A 19227-nucleotide genomic window follows, 5' to 3' on the forward strand; every position below is an offset into this window, starting at 1 on the left:
AACACCCTCTCTCCAACCCCACATACATAGCCATGCGGGATGAACTTAGGGTCAGAAAAGACATCTAGGTTGGAGGCAGCTAGAAAGGAATGAGAGAGAGAAAGAGATGTAAGCAGCTTTGGGCAGGAAAAAGCTCTTTGCAGGAAAGAGCTGTCTTCTTTGTCTTGTCACCGACCTTAACCCAGGCACCCGAATGCTCTACTCATCTCCTCCCTAGCACACCTTTCAAATCTTTTGATCACCCAGTACTTTGCCTAACTTGTTGATCCTTTCCGTAGATCAAAGAAGTAGAAATGAAGAATAGGTAATCAACAGATGACCAGATCTCTTCCCCAGCTTCCCCTCCAGTAATCTTGTGAACAAACTTTGTGAACAAGATAGCATCTAAAGAAAAATCAGGAGGGGTCGACGAGCCTGCACACAGTGGGGGATGGCGGTGACTCTGACCCCCTAACTCAGTGATAAACTGAGATTACTTCCTTGTTTCCCTTTAGAAGCTTTCACGTCCGAGCAGAATCTTTGGAGGTGGTTTCTGGGGGATGCTGAGTCCATCTCCCCAGATTGCCAGCATTCTGACTGAAGGCACATTTCCTTTCTATCAACATTTGTGAGTATTGATTTTGTAGAGCAGTGGGACCCAATTTCAATAACAGAGAGACAGAGAGAAAAGACAGAAACACAGAGAAAGGGAGGTCAGAAATGGAGTGGTAGCAAGAAGGAGTCATGATCAGAAGCCCTATGTTCATCCTCTTGATCATTGTGTGGAGGACAGTGTGCTGGATGGAGTCCAGTTTGAAACCCTCGGCACTAACTCACTTTGGGACTCTGAGTAAATTTTTATTCCTCTCTAGGTCTCAGTTTCCCCATCTGTTTCTGTTCTTTAAGGCCCTTTTAATTCTAATAGTCACCATTTATGGTTCCTTCTCCCTGGATCAGAAGACACTTCCACTCATTGGTAAAGAACAGAGTTTATTAAAAAAATCAATCAGTACAATATGCACTACAGAATACCACTTAGATCACATCACAGACACTGGATAGACAAGTTCACAATAAATTAGGGGGAAACTCACCCTCTCCCTACAGGATGGCCCACAGGACCTTTTGACAGACATATGTCATATAAATATGACAGTAGACTGCTTGGATACTTTCAGATGGAATCAGACAGCTTGGGCCGAGCCAGTGAGACTTGTAGCTACAGGGTAAGATGTGCTCAAACCAAGATTTTTTCCCTACAATACCTCAGCCCCAAAGAAGAGAATTCCAAATGGGCAGGAAGGTTTCCTCAAAAAGACCCAATGTGCATAAAAATGGAGCCTTCCCTATCTCCCTCCCCTTCAAAGTTGGCTGTCTCCCACTGGAAACCTCTCAGGGGCTGTTCATCCCCCAAACTTAGATTTCTTGTCTTTAGGCAGCAGAAGTTCCTTGATGATTCTTGTCAATCCAGGCTAGCAAGACGTCCAGCTCTCCCAGAGACTTAATGGCAGCAGACCGGACCTCCAACTGAAACCATGGAAATCGTCATAAGAACCTGCCTTTCTAGACCGTGTCATAGTTTTCAAATCACTTTCCCCACGTTCTGGTCCCCATGAGGTTTGCTTTTTATTCAACCATTATATCTGCAGGGCATACAGACCTCAAATTATTTTCTTAATAGGTGACCTAAATTGCTTTCCACAAACAAGCAGTTAAATCATGTCAGCAACTTATAAACAAAATGAAAAGGTCTTCATTCTTTGCCATCTGTTTTTCTTTTTCCTATATTTCCCAGAAAAAAACAACTTGCTTCTCCGGCAGTTCTGCTTACTTTCCCGTTCACATCAGTTTGCTTTAGTGCTTCTGTTCTCCCAGAAAGCCTCAATCCCAGAGGTGCCCAGCAGTGGGGAGGGAGAAGGTGGTGCTTCCACTGGACAAATTAAAGCACTGAAACCCCTAAGGATGTGTCCTACCCAATGTGACACAGCCGGTCGGTAGAAGAGCTGAACTGGAACCCAAGTCTCCTGACTTATTCCAGCTCTTCCTCAGCAGAATAGAAGGAGATGGTACGATCCAAAAGTATGTCCTGTGGAGCCAGATGGCATGGGATTGAGCCCTACCTCCATCATTTAGCTGCAGTATAAACTTAGTTAAGTTACTTAACCTGTTTGTGCCTTGCTTTCCTAAGTTATCAAATGCAGATAATGGCTCATAGCATTGCTGTGAGGAATAAGTGTGTTAATACATTTAGTGTACTTAGAACAATACCTGGCTCATAGGAAGAGCAATATGCGTTTCAGCCATTGTTATATTATCCTATGGAGCCTCTCCACAAAGAAGCAGAGGTCTGAATGGACTCCCCAGCTCCTTGTTATTCAAAGCATTGTCATAATTTGGGAGTGTGGTTGAAACACAGACCTACCAGCCAGAACCTGCATTTTAACAGAATCTCTAAATGATGCACATAAGAAACACTGCTTCTAACTCCACCTCTACATGAGGTGTGCATTCAACATCTGCACCTACACGAGAAGCACTATTCTTCGTCACCACACAGGATGCTGATGTCAGTTACTGGCCACAGTGACACCCAGAAAGTAGCATGTTTCATGTATAACAGCTTACAGTTCTCTGGAGATCTTTGCTCCCTCTGTTATCACCCCCATCTTAAACAGTATGTGCTTTCCCTCAAAACTTAACGTAGGTCTGATATGTGAGGGCATAAGAAAATGCTGGAAGGATGATAGGGAAGGGGAGCCCAGGAAACCAGCAGATGAGGTAAGACCAACACACTCTTTGCAGACACAGAATTGGGCAGACCCGCAATAAATACTGCTGAGTAATCATTAATCGTTAGAGAAATGCAAATCAAAACTACAATGAGGTATCATCTCACACTGGTCAGAAGAGCCATCATCAAAAAATCTACAAACAATAAATGCTGGAGAGGGTGTGGAGAAAAGGGAACCCTCTTGCACTGTTGGTGGGAATGTAAATTGATACAGTCACTATGTAGAACATTATGGAGGTTCCTTATAAAACTAAAAATAGAACTACCATACGACCCAGCAATCCCACTACTGGGCATATTCCCTGAGAAAACCATAATTCAAAAAGAGTCATGTGCCACAATGTTCATTGCAGCTCTATTTACAATAGCCAGGACATGGAAGCAACCTAAGTGTCCATCAACAGATGAATGGGTAAAGAAGATGTGGCACATATATACAATGGAATATTACTCAGCCATAGAAAGAACTGAAATTGAGTTATTTGTAGTGAGGTGGATGGACCTAGAGTCTGTCATACAGAGTGAAGTAAGTCAGAAAGAGAAAAACCAATATCGTATGCTAACACATATATATGGAATCTAAGAAAAAAAAAATGGTCGTGAAGAACCTAGGGGCAAGACGGGAATAAAGACACAGACCTACTAGAGAATGGACTTGAGGATACAGGGAAGGGGAAGGGGAAGCTGGGACGAAGTGAGAGAGTGGCATGGACATATATACACTACCAAATGTAAAATAGATAGCTAGTGGGAAGCAGCTGCATGGCACAGGGAGATCAGCTCGGTGCTTTGTGACCACCTAGAGGGGTGGGATAGGGAGGGTGGGAGGGAGGGAGATGCAAGAGGGAAGACATATGGGAACATATGTATATGTATAGCTGATTCACTTTGTTATAAAGCAGAAGCTACCACACCATTGTAAAGCAATTATACTCCAATAAAGATGTTAGGATAAATAAATAAATACTGGCGAGTAAATGAATGAATTTGAATGGAGAGGAGGCTGCCCAATCAGGCTCTGACATCCCATTTCCATCTTCCCCATCCTCTTCCCTTCCCTTACCTGATGGTAGTTGTCATGGATGATTCTGGTTGCATTGGTGGCCTCCTGCCTGCAGTGACACAACCTCTGCTCCTGCTGTGATCAAGCAGAGACAGCACCCATCAGAGGACCTTTCCACCCCAGCTCACTCTCACTGCCACCTCCCGCATGAGGAGTGATAGTTCTCCTTCCTCCCAAGGTGAGAGTCAGGTGAGTAAACCCAGGTTAGGCAGAAGGGGGCAGTAGGGTCTGCGTGTAGAGTCACCCTGCACTTCCCCAGGGCTGGAAAGGCCTGGAGAGTAGGTTCCAAGTCTGTGTGTCACCACCCAGTACAGCGTTAGGTAGGCACTCAATGAATATGTTGGGCCAGTTAATTAAATAATTGGTTAAATGAATCTTAATGTAAGTGGAATAGGGGTCATGACCTCTTCTAACAATTTTAGAACCCAAGGCACGGAGAGGTGAAGTAACTTGCCACAAAGTTACAAAGGAAATCTTCAGCAGGGATGGGGCCAGAGTCCAGGTTTTCTCCTGGTCTAAGTTTTTGTCGGTTTGTTTGGGTTGGGTTTTGTTTCTGTGGTTTGTCTTTAATAGATCCCAGTGAATGAATAGGTGATCCTTAGGAGAGGCTATACCAGGGAACCACCCAGAGGTGAATTGGTATGGAAACCCCAAAGGGCCAGAAACAAAGAAACTAGGGGTATGCCTGTGATAAGCCCGGCATCCTCAGTATGCCTCTCTCACAGGCCAGCCCCGGCATCACTTAAGAGATGCTTTGATATAAGTCGGTCACCACAGGAAGATTATCCATGAGGAAACTGGGTCTGGTGAGGAGGAAGCCCTGGACAAAGAGGGACCACTGGAAGAGGCTCCCAACAGCTCTCCCCGTGGGCGACAGGGCCGGGAATTTCCATTGAGTCCAGGATCCATTTCGGAACGCTGACTGGGGCCAGCATGTCCTGGGCTCTCCCTGGGGCAGACGGAAAGCAGATGCTGCTGGTGACTCACACATCGCTGTAGACTCTTCTGCATGTGGAGGAAAGAGTTGGCAATGCTGCTGATTCTTCTCAAGATCTGGGGGCTCAGCTCCTGATGGTCCTTGAACACCCTGTCCACGTAAAATGCCAGGAGGTTCTTGGTCACGCAGCACACATCTAAGGGCTACAGACACAAATTAGGGAAAGCCCCAGAGGCCCTCTTCTCTTACTATCTTAGAGATCAAAGCAGCCTGCTTGGGTAGGAGCAAGAAGGAGTGAGATCACTAGAAGTCATTTTTTTAAATTCATATTGGTCTCCGAGGGTCCTCTTAACCACACCAAAGCTACTTATGACAAAGGCACCAAGGAGAGATTGCGGTTCTTACCCTCTTTTTACATGGCCAGGAGATATATTCACAAGGGATGGAGCCCAGTCAGAGACTAGCATTCTCTCTACAGCATCTCCAACAAGTCATCCCTAACTTCGGCTTAACCGCTCCCATCAGACACCTCCCTTTTGAAAGGACCAATGTCTGAGTAACTGTCTTGAAAAGTACTTCCTTACATTGTGCTGAAGTCTGCCTCTCTGGAACATCTCCTAGCCACCAACATGTGTTTATTCGATGGCTATTGCATGTCAGGCCTCTGCTGGGCACATATTCCTTCCTGTGTAATGACACTGTGTTTATCCTGGCCCCCCTGCTCAGCCCTCCTCCAGTCTGTCCTGTTTTTGTTGGTTTTTTTTTTTAGCAGTACGCGGGCCTCTCACTGCTGTGGCCTCTCCCATTGAGGAGCACAGGCTCCGGACGCGCAGGCTCAGCAGCCATGGCTCACGGGCCCAGCCGCTCCGCGGCATGTGGGATCTTCCCGGACCGGGGCCCGAACCTGCGTCCCCTGCATCGGCAGGCGGACTCTCAACCACTGCGCCACCAGGGAAGCCCCCAGTCTGTCCTTTTTAAACTTCAGGGATCACTTGGATGGAGCTGAGATGTGCAAGAGTGGAAACTGACAGCTGCCGAAATGCACACATCTGGGCAGATCCTCCTCGGGCAGAGTGCAGCTCTCCCTAAGGGAAAGCTCCTGACTTCCCCAGGCACAGTTTAAAGCAGCTGGCCAGGCAGAGTTTCCTTCTAGCCCTTTGCACTCAGCCCTGAGAGCCAGAGCAGGAGATTTGTGGCTCAGTCTGAGAAGGGAAGTGGCTACAGCCAGTGGTGCACTTATCTTCATTAGCATTAAAGCAGCAAAGCCTCGTTGGCCCGAGCAGAGGAAAAGGAGGGTTTTTGTGTTGCAAGGTGGAAACTCACCTTGCAACACAAAAACCCTCCTTTTCCTCTGCTCCTGCTAATTCCCTTAACCAACCGGGCAAAAAGTTGCAACCTTTGTTTTATCAAGGAGGGAGAGGGTGGGGAGGGGAGAAATACGGCAAAGACCTGCATCCTCATTGACCCCTTTCCTTATGCCACATCAGCTATTTCTAGACCTTGAGAGGACAAAGAATCTGGAGACAGAGGCATGAGACTTGGGGGGTCTATTCCTGGCTCAACCACTAACTAGTCATTCTTTCTCCCAAGATGTCAATTTGGTCACTTGAAAATGATGGTTTGGGAACAAATGGCCTTTTGGGTCCCTTCCAGCTATCATATCCTCTGAGTCTCTTATACCATTGGCTGGAATAGTATTTAGGAAGTGGACCCATGTGTTTACCATAAATAAATCAGGCCTGATACTGCCTAGAAGAATTATCTCGTGCAGAGAAGCCCAAGGAAAAAGTAACTCTTTGTGGATGTACCTTACACTCTGTCACATAAATGCCTGAAAGAACTGGATCTTTCTAGAATGCTTACAAGGACTGGAGGAGCTCGCTTTTAAAGGCACTTCTCAGTGACCCCTTCTGTAAAGTGAATTATCACCTCGTAAGCCAACAGTTTTGTAACACACTCTCACCACCTCTCTCTGGACAAGTAGACTGATCCCCTCCCTGCTTTTGTGCCTCAAGCTGGCAGTTGTAAAGAACATCACCAGACTGTCTAAAAGACTTTGTGGCCATACAGTCTTTGGCTCAAAAACCTGCAGGGACTCCCTATGGCCGCACGGCACAGCCAAAAAAGAAAAAAAAAAGAAGACCGAGGCTCAGCTAGTCAGTTTCCATTTTGGCCTGGCTTAAGGTTTTTGGTAAAATGACTCCAATGTATTTGTGCACTTCATTCTCTTCCACTTGCCTTCGTGTCCCTCACACCACGAGCCTGGTTGTCTCTTATTTTTTTTCGGCCGTGCCGCGCGGCTTGCAGTATCTCAGTTCCCTGACCAGGGACTGAGCCTGCGTGCTCAACAGTGAAAGCACAGAGTCCTAACCACTGGAATGCCAGGGAATTCCCCCTGGTTGCCTCTATGTCCCCTGACATGTATCCATTGATTTTGCATACCCATTCTCCCCAAAACCCTTCCATCTCTTTTAGCCACTAACCCCAAGCCTACTCAGGTTTTAAGTCACTGCTCATTTTCTCAACTTCCCCATGAAACCTTCCAGAGTCACCCTAAGCCCTAGACATCCTGTCCCATTTGAGCGTGTGGCACCCCAATCACTCCCTGGGTGAACACCCTCCCATGGGGTTCAAGGTCGCTGAGACGCGAGTGCGCCCTCACACATCAGTTCACATGTGAGAAGCCGGAGCATCAGAGTTCACTGGAGGTTAGGAAAGAGAAGAGCACAGGGTGAGGATTTCTCCCTCAGCCCTGCGCCACTTCACCATAAAAATGACAATAGAGGAACGAGCAGACACAGGCCAATACCTTAATGCTGTGCAGGGTCTCTGATGTGGACAGGATGGTGACATTTTGGAAGGTGTCCTTAGCTTGCTGTGGAGGAAAACATAAGAACAGACACAAGCAGTGAGTACTCCACATTCTCCAGAGACACAAAGGTAATGAGAAAGAACTGGCTCTCCACGTTAAGATGTAAAGTGAGGCACGCCCCCCTGCCCACACCTTCACCCCAAACCCGTACTCACAATGGCGTTTTTGATCCCTCGGAAACTCTCCTCCATACGGCGCATGTCCATGGAAATCAGACATCTCCTGAGACCTCGGGCATGCACTGAGCACAGAAAGAGCATCACACCCAGGAGGCAGAGAGAAACACCCTGTGCCTGCATGTCCTACAGGAAGGGATAAAGTCAGCTTCCCAGCCAAAAGTGAAAAGCAAGGAAAGAGACCCCAACTGAGTTCCCCTGTGGACCTCACGGGGCAGGCCAGATGGCAGCCAAGAAAACAGGACTCAGTACCTCAGCCTGTGGACCTTGGGGCATGTGTCTCCTTCTCTGGATTTTTTTAAAATCAATTGAATGAGCCCTTCCCTGTCCCCCCTGCCCCCGCTCCACCCCTAGAGAGGCTGATCCAGCGCTCTCCCAATTCCCAGGGAGTAAATTCGTGTGTAAATCACTCTCATGACTCAACACGGCTCACTCTTCAACAGGGGTGAGAAGCATTGTTTCTGATAAATTAAATAGGAAAAACAGTGTTGGTAATATGCCCTAGGAGTTAGGCAACAGATCTGAAAAATTATAAAAGCACATTTTGTTTCTCTTTTTTTTTTTTTTTTAACATCTTTATTGGGGTATAATTGCTTTACAATGGTGTGTTAGTTTCTGCTTTATAACAAAGTGAATCAGCTATACATATACATATGTTCCCATATGTCTTCCCTCTTGCATCTCCCTCCCTCCCACCCTCCCTATCCCACCCCTCTAGGTGGTCACAAATCACTGAGCTGATCTCCCTGTGCCATGCAGCTGCTTCCCACTAGCTAGCTATTTTACATTTGGTAGTGTATATATGTCCATGCCACTCTCTCACTTCGTCCCAGCTTCCCCTTCCCCTTCCCCGCGTCAAGTTCATTCTCTAGTAGGTCTGCGTCTTTATTCCCATCCTGCCCCTAGGTTCTTCATGACCTTTATATATATATATATATATATATATATATATATATATATATTCCATATATATGAGTTAGCATACGGTATTTGTCTTTCTCTGTCTGACTTACTTCACTCTGTATGACAGACTCCAGGTCCATCTACCTCACTACAAATAACTCAATTTCATTTCTTTTTATGGCTGAGTAATATTCCATTGTATATATGTGCTGCATCTTCTTTATCCATTCACCTGTTGATGGACACTTAGGTTGCTTCCATGTCCTGGCTATTGTAAATAGAGCTGTAAGCACATTTGGTTTTTATGTTTGCCCCCCAAATAGGCGACACCCTTTTGTTATAAACCCCTACTGTGTATCTGCTTAAAATCATTCCTTTGAAGTCAGCTGTGAAGATGTCACCTTCTGGAGAAGATGGGAAAGGGAGGTGCGGGGCATCTAATAACTAATTAGCCACAGTGAAGAGAGAGACCCCCAGATGGCAAGGTGGCGGCTTCCCCTCCATCACACACTGAGCCAGCAGGCACCAGGGACAGGTTTGCAGCTCGCTAGCCTCTAGGCAGGGCCAGACCTGAGATGCCTGCTGCCTCTTCTAGTTCTCACGCCCCTCCTGCCTTTCTCTCTGCCTCTTTTCATTGGACGGCTTTCAATAGTGTCGTGTAACACACCTTGAGAAAAGTGCCCAAAGCATAACTGCACAGCCTGCTGAGTTCTCCTTCTCCGACTTTCTCCAGCACTAGCATGTTTCACAAACAGAGCTGAGCGTTAAAGGTAAGTCAGAGGGCAACCCATGGGAATAGACCAGCCTCTGCCCAGCCTCCTCCACGTGCAGACTGAGCACTCATTCCCAGCCAGGTGTGTGTTGCATAAGCGTAGTGGGTGCAGCAGTGGAAGAGAGGGAGGCAGCACGCATAAGAAGCCAGCTGAGGGGGCTGTGGACGCCCCCGCTCCTAACTATACTTAGAGCTGCTCTAGGCACACACGTGTGAGAGCATGAGCCATACCTGTCCCCGCTCCCCTCTCCCCACCCCGATCATCGTTGGGAATCCCAGGCTCTTCTCTGAGAAACAGCAAACTCTGCTTAGAAAACCATTTCTCCTTCTCTCTCCTTAACTCAGCATCACTCTCAGTGAGGGATAGGTGTAGGTTGAGACCTCACTGTAGAGCAGGCATTATGTTAAAGAACTTGATTTCTCTTTTTCCAACCTCTTTCTGACAAAACAGAAAAATAGACCCCATTGACAGGCGAGACTATAGAGTCCCCCAGAGCTCTATCCCCTCGAAAGGCAAATAAGGTGCTTCTAGAGAGCCAAGTGACTAAAAGGGGGCACAGTTTTTCTTCTGACAACTCTCAGAAGCAGTGGGGCATTGCCGGTTCATCCCCTGCTGGGAGCATCAGAGGAGAAAGATGTGGAGAAAAAAGAGGTCCCCCTTAGTTTGGTGAGGCGATTCCAGACATCTCGGCTGATTCAGGTAACAGTAGTAGCTAACGTTTATCATACGTGCCACGTGCCTGTAGTGCCATGCCAAGTATTTTCCACAATTATCTTATTTAATACTCACAACCATCCTATGTGGCAGGTTCTGTTTCTATCCCCATTTTACCAAAGAGGGAACTGACACTTAGCAAGGTGGAGAAACCTGCCCAAGGTACATGGCCAACAAGTGGCAGAGCCAGGATGTGAAGGCAGGTGGCCTGTTCCCCTTACCACTGCACCACCCCCACCTACATGTCTGTTCCTCCTGGGATCGCAACTGGAGATCCATCAGATTTCCTTACAGCAGACAAAAAAGAACACATTTCTGATCGGATCCCACTGAACCAGTGGTGTTCCTTATGTTTAAAAAGATATTTAATACTCCAAAGGATTAAAAATACACATATTCTAAAGTGCCCAGCACAGTTCCTAGAACAAAAAGTTTGTAGTAAATGCTAGATTCCTTTCCCTTGAACCCTCCAACACTGTTGATGGGAATGTAAATTGGTGCAGCAGCTATGGAAAACAGGAGGTTCCTCAAAAAACTAAAAATAGAGTTGCCATATGATCCAGCAATCCCACTCCTGGGCATATATCCAGAGGAAACTATAATTCAAAAAGATACATGCACCCCTATGTTCATAGCAGCACTATTCACAATAGCCAAGACATGGAAGCAACCTAAACGTCCATCAACAGATGAATGGATAAAGAAGATGTGGTACATATATACAGTGGAATATTACTCAGCCATAAACAAGAATGAAATTATGCCATTTGCAGTAACATGCTTTCACCTAGAGATTATCATACTTAGTGAAGTAAGTCAGAAAGAGAAAGACAAATACCATACGATATCACTTACATGTGGAATCTAAAATATGACACAATTGAACATATCCACGAAAGAGAAACAGACTCACAGACATAGAGAATTGACTTGTGATTGCCAAGGGGGATGGGGAGAGAGGAGGGAAGGACTGGGAGTTTGGGACTAGCAAATGCAAACTTATATATAGGATGGATAAACAACAAGTCCCTACTGTATAGCACAGGGAACCATATTCAATATACTGTGATAAATCATAATGGAAAAGCATGTGAAAAAGAATATGTATAAATGAATCACTTTGCTGTACAGCAGAAATTAACACAACATTGTAAATCAACTATACGTCAATAAAATTTAAAAAATAAAATAAAATAAAAAATAAAATCATCATATTTCTAAAAAAAATAGATTCCTTCCCCTTCCCTTTCTTCCTTCCTCCTTTCCCACTCTCCCTGTTTCTTATTGAAAATAAGGTACTGGAAAGTTCAGCCTTTATACAGAATACCCCTCCCCATTCTACAAAATGCCCAGCACTTGGGATATAATAGGCCACCCACAGTGACAGCAGATCACCTCTCTGCAGCTGTAAAGGACGAGGGCTGGGATGGTTGATGAACAAATCCTCTGAGGAAGGACGACCTCTCACGGGGTGCTCCTGGGCTTCTCCTGTGTCTCCGCTCTTTGTGTTCCTTGCCACTTGTAGAGGGCTGGTCACTTTTATGCAGGTGGATACAAGGAAATGCTGTCAAGGCTCACTGGGTGGGTCCATGTAGGGGGAGATTGTTTTCCCCCTCATTTCCTTAGCATCTCATTTCCTGAATTGATTTCTTTTTCTTTTCAGATACAGTTGATTAATGATTATTAAGAAATACCTCTTTCTTCTCAGTCTTGACATGCAGCTTCTAGTAAAAATAAACTCCCCATCTCTATGCAAATGAGAATTTCTTGTAATCCTGTGTCCATACAGAAAAACCCAAGTAGGTCACTTTCCTGAGAGCTGTGAGATGTCGCCAGTCGTACCCTGCAGGCAAAATCAGGGAAGCACTCTTCTGACAGCCACGCCCTACGCAGCCAGCCCTGAGACTGCGGGTGCCCCAGCCCCTGCACGCTCCATCTGCCTGAGCTACTCAGCACCTAACATGTGCCAGGCAATAGCTTAAATGCTTTACATGCATTATTTTGTTTAACTTCATAGGGAAGTTTTTTTTCTTTCGTTCTCAGAAATGCAAGGATATCTTTGGACATCATCTCTTTCCTCTCCATCTTGTCCCTTGGACAGCCCTTTCATTCTCAACTAATGCAGAGAGAGAAAATGAGACTGGGAGTCAGAGAGGCTTAGCAGTCCGTGGCAGAGCCAGGAACAGAGCCTGGAATCCTTGCTCTTGGGCTGGAAGACTCTCTATCTAAATTACTTTTTTACACAATCTCTACACCACCATGTTCTTCAAGAATCGAGGTTTGGAGAGATGGTGATGAAAAGACAGGGCTTAAAAAGTTTCCTCTCCAAACACAAATTCCCGAAACAGAGTTTGTTTTTACCAAATAAAACAACTTGGGGATGGGGTGCAATTACAAGAGACCCCATGGGCCCTTTGGACAACGGGTTGGAAAAAAATCTGCCCTGCAGCCAGACTGGGGAGACAGAGTGGTAGGCAGGGCACTAGCAAGGAAGGAAGAGGGACAGAGGGACTGAAAACTTTTCATGGGCATAGATGCAAGGGAAGGGAGCCACAGGGGCCGGAAGCCTTGTTGTTCAGCATCTTGGACATAATGAAATAGTACATGTTGAGGGAAAATAGATTGTAGTGGTCACAGTGTAGCTCTGGATTTAAACCCAGGCTGTCCCTCTTCTCTGTGAGACACTAGACAAGCTACTCAAGACCTTTCTGAGGTTACATAAAATAGATAAAAATAAACCATAAGGATTTGAATGATCTAATGTACTTGACCCATAGTAAGTACTCCGTAAATATTATTTATTCTTATGCTGTATGCCAGACAGCTGGAAAAAGAGAAGACACCTTTTTAGGACTTAATAAGTGTCTCTTTCCTCCTTCTGGGGAGGAGAGAATGAGCTACTCTTGAGTCCAGAGATCTCGGCTCCCCCACTCCTGCTTCCGCGGGGAGGGAGATGGGCAGGGCGCGTGGACGCTGTTTTTCCCAGCACTGCCTGAGCTGCCTGGCTCAGAGCTCACAGATTGTGGCCCCATATGTGAGAGGACTGCAAAACTGTCTGTGCTGACTCACAGCCTGCATTCAACAGCTTGCACTCAAATGGTGTGTTCTGACCCAACTTTCATTTCAGGACAAAGATTTCACATCAGGAAGCTTGCAGAGAAAGGAAAACTACGTTAGCATGTTTATAGCTCCCTCCAGCATACATTGCATCATAGTGACCGGGACTGTACCTCCGGAGTCAGCCAAGCGCAGGCTGACTGCCTGTGCTCCCTACGCCTGTCAGACCGAAGGCAAGCCAGTTAATCTCTGTGCCTCTGCTTATTCATCTGCAAAATGGTGCTAACTATGCCTAACGGATACTCACCATGTAGGCATGGTGTGTAGATTAAATGATTAAATGTACGTTTTCAGCACAGTGCCTGACACATAATAAGAGATTAGAAAATAAGCTTTTTTATTAATGTTCCAGCCCCCCTTTAAGTCCCTAAATTGGGAGGAAGGAGAGACAACAAGAAATGATTTCTCTCCATCCTAAGCCTTGCTACTAGCATCTAATGTAAAAAGATAAGCATAGGGATTGAGATGGAATGGCATTCCTCCCAGGATTGCAATCAAATGGTGTATTTGATCCATAGATGTGGGTTATGCCTAGCCTTAGAATTGGGTCTTCTAGAGCCAGTTGACCCACCACTGGGATACCAGAGCTCAAGTTCCCATTTGATAAATGAGAATACAGACAGATCGAAGGAAAACCAGAGAGCCAGGATGGAGATGCTCTGAGTCTGGTGTGTGCTGGACACAGCTCTCTCACACTTTCCAATCCCCTATCCCCACTCACAATCCACTCCATCTCCATGAACCATTCATGATGCTGCCAAAGCAATTTCTTCTCCATAAAAGAATGGAGCTTGCCACTCCTAAGTGCTAAGTCCTGGAGCTCAAGCAGAGCGTGAGCCAGGAGTTGTGCAACTCCAGAGGGCACCATGCCCATTGCCTTTTACGGGAATGAGGCTCCATGGAGCTGAGCAAAGTGCAGCCCTGCTGAGTGACCTGGAGAAAATGGATTAGGTTTATATGCATAATTTCAGTTCGATCTGAGGAAGAACCTATAGTTGTGAGGACTATATGACACCGGAAAATATGATAGAGAAAGAATTTGTAAAAGAAAGAAATACTGATACTGGTGGATGGATATTTCATTTGGGAAGTAAATGGGACTTAAAAGCAGAAAGGATATAAATGTTTATTAACTTTTTTGTCTTTCTATTTTTTATTATTTTTTAACTGAAGTATAGTTGATTTACAACGTTGTGTTAGTTTCAAGTGTATAGCACAGTGGTTCAGTTATACATACAGACATATATATATTCTTTGTCAGGTTATTTTCCCTTATAGGTTATCACAAAATACTGAGTATAGAATAGAAAACAAACTTATGATTATCAAAGGGGAAAGGGGGGAGGGATAAATTAGGAGTTTGGGATTAACATGTACACACTACTGTATATAAAGCGTCAATAGGTAACCAGCAAGGACCTACTGTGCAGCACAGGGAAACATACCTGGGAATAGAAATGTTTAAATGTCTTGCTAAATATATCTGATTGTAATAATATGTTTGAATTGTATATAACTGTTAAAATAAAGCAAAAAAAAAAAAAAGATAAATTTCCCAGTTCTGGTTGTTCTCATTGAGAGTTGCTCTGTAAATAGTTGTAATTTTGGTGTGCCAGTGGGAGGAGGTGAACGCAGGGTCTTCCTACTCCTCCTTCTTGGCCAGCCCCCCCGGGGACTTTAAACAAGAAATGTTTCTCCTCTATTTGGCATTTAGAAATGAGAGTCAGAAAAGACAGCAGAGAGCACCGGTTCAACGTTCCCATTGAAGCCGTGAACAAATGGAGACGTGAACCAGCCCTCCCATCACACAGCAAAGACACGGCATACTGTGCTCAAATCTCCACGTCCTGACTTCCAGCTCAGTGCCCTTTCTAACCCCATGCTGCCTTCCCATCTCAGGCCTAGGTGCAGTGGAACGGAACATAAATCTGTGGGGAACATCAAGCCTGTTTAGCAGGGGAGGTGATGTAACTCCCCCAAGCCAAGCTGTTCTGACTTGCCTTCACCCAGGAAGTTAATGATCTGAGGAAATTCAAGCTGGCTGCCCCTGTGCTGGTGGGGAGGGAAAGACAAACTTGCCTTGGGCACCTATGCTACATCAACGTGGCCTTTCCTTCTCCGTTTTCACCCTCAGGGCTCTAAGTCACAGCCTGGTGGCCTAGAGCCTCAGATCCTCTTTGACACTTTACGTCAATGGGTTCTGTGGCTCAAATGCCATGAAACAGCCCCTGTGGAGACTGGCGAGGGAGAGCCAGGGATGGGTAATGGGAAGGGTCTAAGCACTGCCTCCCTATTCCTCTCCTGGATCACTGACCTGGTCTCATTCTCGACAACCCATCCTCTCCCAGGTGCCAGATTACCTAAAATGAAAACCTAATCTTAGTGTTCTCTAGCCTAAAACTCCCAACATGGTCCCAGGGGCTTCCAGGGTAAAGGAAGATGCTCCCTGTGGCACTCCAGACCCATCACAACCTGGACCTTGACCACCTCTCCAACCTCACCCCTCTTGACGAGCCCCATACCTCACTACCTCTTCTCACCTAGAAAGCACTCCCTTTGCTCTTCTGCCTTGCAAACGCCTACCCAGCTTGTGAGACTTAGCCCAGTGTGACTTTCTCGTGAAGTCTCTCCCCTCTTCCTTTCCCTCTTCCCCCTCCCCTCCACCTTCTTACCCCCACCCTGGTTGAATTTACTCCTGTTTCTTTCCTATTACCGCTGAATGGATACAAGATGCCCAGTTAACTTTGAATTGCAGATAAACACATTTTAGTGCTTATCCATTTGAAATTCACAGTCAGCTGGGCATCCTGTATTTTCATTTGTTAAATCTGGCAACTCTCCACTGGACCCTCTACAGACTTCAGCCCCAGCCATGGCCAGACATAACTTGTATGGGGCCTGTAGCTCATGCGTAGCTCTTTAAGAAAAGGAATTTTAAAACAGAAAATTAGGGACAAAAGTGAATAATTAAGAGATCTGGTGACATATGTATATGTATAGCTGATTCACTTTGTTAAAAAGCAGAAACTAACACACCATTGTAAAGCAATTATACTCCAATAAAGATGTTAAAAAAAATAAAAAACTGAATAATTATTTAGAATCAGAAATAAATCATGGAAAATGACAAATCTTATAAAGCTGGCAAGTACCAAAAACACCACAAAATCCGGAAAGATAGCCCAACACTTTCAGAAGTCTGGCAACTCTTTGCTTCTTCTATGACAATGATTTTTAACTGTTATTTTCTATAAAGAGGATTAAAGAAAAGTTAGTCTTTCCTTACGTATGGTTGTTCAAAATTGGGTTTTTGTCACTGATAGTTGGCATGCATGAAAGATGCTATAGGTTGGTGCCCTACAAACACAGAAGTTCTGATAAATTCTGCTTCACGAGATTCCCATCAGAAAAGAAGAAAGTATGTGATTCATTTCTAATCCTATATATTGCATTATTGAGTAAATGTTTCCATTTTTACTAGATTTTAATGAAAACCAAATCTTTGGCTTACAGCCTTAGATGTCTGGTGCCTGGAAGAATTTTCAACTCATTTTCTTCTGGCTCCATGCTTCTCTTCCAATATCCACAGACTTCCAGTAGTAAAAGTCAGTACAGTGGGCGGAAGGGATATTCCTGGATGCGATTCTTACACCAGGCTGGGTAACAATATTTTAACCACACACAGATGTGATTACAAGACATAGAAATACATCTCTCTAAGGGCCAAACACATCTCCAAGTCAACTGCTCCCTACTCAGATCCCCTAGATATTGTGGCCTCTCCAGTGTCACCTGAGGGGAGGCCAGAGTAGAAACGAACACTGATCTTAACTGATTAAGGTGAATATACCTTATTTTTGTGAATTTTACAAGAACATATGACATGTGAACACATAAACTTCCTTAGCTAAACAATAAATCCCCCTGACCACAGACCCTAGGATAGTATATTGCATTTATCTGTATTTTCTAATTTAATGTTATTTTTAATTGAGGATTTCCAGGTATGTGACTTTAGAAGGCATGTATATGAGGCAAACCTGCAGGCCGTTGCCCAGTCCACCCTGCCCACCATCCCTGTGCCCTGTAGGCAACAGCTTTCAACCTTCAGCTTCCCCTTTTGCTATTTAGCTTCATAATTCTAGAGAACACGCATTTACCGCTATTTCTGAACTCTTCGTTTTAGAAATGAGCTATTGGCTTACTACAACAGAAGGTAAAGATTTAGTTTCTTTACAATACCGTACACAAACACGTTCAGTTCCCTTCACCATCCTGCCAACATAAACATATCATCAGAGCTCCTCTTCCAAGGCAACGCATCACTCAATCCAAGTCCACCGAGGGCGGCCAAAGCCATTGGGAAAAGGCAAAGTCCTGCTCTCTTGTCCTGTGCCTCAACTCGCTCCAGGGAGAATCAGAGGAATGCTATCAGGGTCAAACGTTTTGTGTTTCTTTATCATTCCATTATCTGGTGTTACTCATCGTCACAAACTCAACATTCATAGGCTGAAGGAACAAGGCTGACAGCAATAGCTAAGAAGTCGTGAGCACACTGATCAGCCCCGGCACTGTATTAAGCACTTACATGCATTGTCTCTTTTACTCTTCACACCTGCTCCATGAAGTGGGTAATATTTTTGTGTCTATTGTTTCAGAGAAGGAAGCTAAGACTTAGGCGCTATGAAGAACCTTGCTTGGGGGTACCCAGGGAGTAAGCAGCAGAGCTGGATGTAATCTAGGCAACCCGACTCCAGCACCTTCTTCCTTAACCACTTCAATCTACCAGACAGGAAGGAGCTGGTCCAGCCTTCTCACTTACAGAGGAGGAACCAGCTGAGGCTCAAAGAGAAGATGTGTCTTGCCCAAAGCTCAGTAGTTGTGGAGTGGGGACCAGAACCCACATCCCCAAACTCTCAGTCCAGTGCTCTTTTCATTCATATGCCCTTTGTTGCCTCTTCTGATTTCAAACCTTCCTCCTACAGAAATAAAGACACCTCTTCTCTCGAAGCTAAGGAAAAGCAGAGAAACAAATGGTACAGAGTCTGGCTTGAGAGCGCCCTTCCCAACCAACAAATCCAGGCATGTCAGCAGAAACCGTGATTCTGTGGAAACTGGATGTGGTTTTTCCCTTACTGGTAAAATGATCTGTCAGCTGAAAAGAGCTGCTCCCTTGGGCACTGGGAACCAAGGGGTTCCTGAGGAGAGCTTCACCTCAAGACACCTGGGAGGAGGAGGACGTTGGGCTGGAGGCTGTTGGTTTGCTGCACAGGTATATTAAGCGGACAGCAGAAAGAAGGCTGATGGATCTGAAATACTTGCGGTGTCAGAGCAGGTCGGGCACGAGAACGGCATCTTGCTTTCACATTGTTTCCTGGAGGAAACCCCAACCAGCAGAACTCTGCCATGGTATCATCCTAGCTCTTAGGATTCTGTCCATTCAGAAAGCCAGAGGCTCTGTTTACATTTCCTTTCCTAGAGGACTTTCTCCCCTAGGTTAGCTAAATCTCCATCATATTTCAGATACAGATTCATTCAATCTGGCATGCTGAGTGGGAGCCAGCTGTGGCTTGTCTCAGACGTAAGCTAGGATTTTCAGCTTAAGGCCCAAACTTAAAGCAAGACGCAATTCCTCCAGGAATTTCTCTCACCATCCTCCCTGCACTCTTTCCCCTTGGTCCCCCCTTAGCACTTGGGGACTTATGTGCTCTGGTCACTTTCACATTAGGTTGGTTGAGCCATTCTGAAATCTCTCTCCCAGAAGACTTGAAACTTGAGAAGGACTGAGACGGTATCTCCCCATCAGAGAGCATGTTCAAGTTAGTGACCAGATGACTCTTTTTAATTTGAGAAACTGAGGCCAAGTTCTTGCTTGGATATAAACTCCATGATGGCAGTGATC

At 45.4% G+C, this 19227-nt stretch overlaps 1 protein-coding gene across 1 annotated transcript; it reads right to left on the reverse strand.

Moving 5' to 3' along the window:
• Nucleotides 1-1002: 1002 nt before the first annotated feature.
• IL19 (interleukin 19) lies at nucleotides 1003-11969 on the reverse strand. The gene is made up of 6 exons (XM_067714891.1): nucleotides 11604-11969; nucleotides 7798-7944; nucleotides 7580-7645; nucleotides 4821-4973; nucleotides 3834-3908; nucleotides 1003-1506 (listed from the first exon to the last, which is right to left on the reverse strand). The coding sequence occupies exons 2-6, from the start codon at nucleotides 7939-7941 to the stop codon at nucleotides 1411-1413; spliced, it is 534 nt and encodes a 177-aa protein (XP_067570992.1). The 5' UTR covers nucleotides 7942-7944; nucleotides 11604-11969; the 3' UTR covers nucleotides 1003-1410.
• Between the last annotated feature and the right edge of the window lie 7258 nt (nucleotides 11970-19227).

This window comes from Pseudorca crassidens, chromosome 2, assembly GCF_039906515.1.
Source record: "Pseudorca crassidens isolate mPseCra1 chromosome 2, mPseCra1.hap1, whole genome shotgun sequence".
Classification (NCBI taxonomy): domain Eukaryota; kingdom Metazoa; phylum Chordata; class Mammalia; order Artiodactyla; family Delphinidae; genus Pseudorca; species Pseudorca crassidens.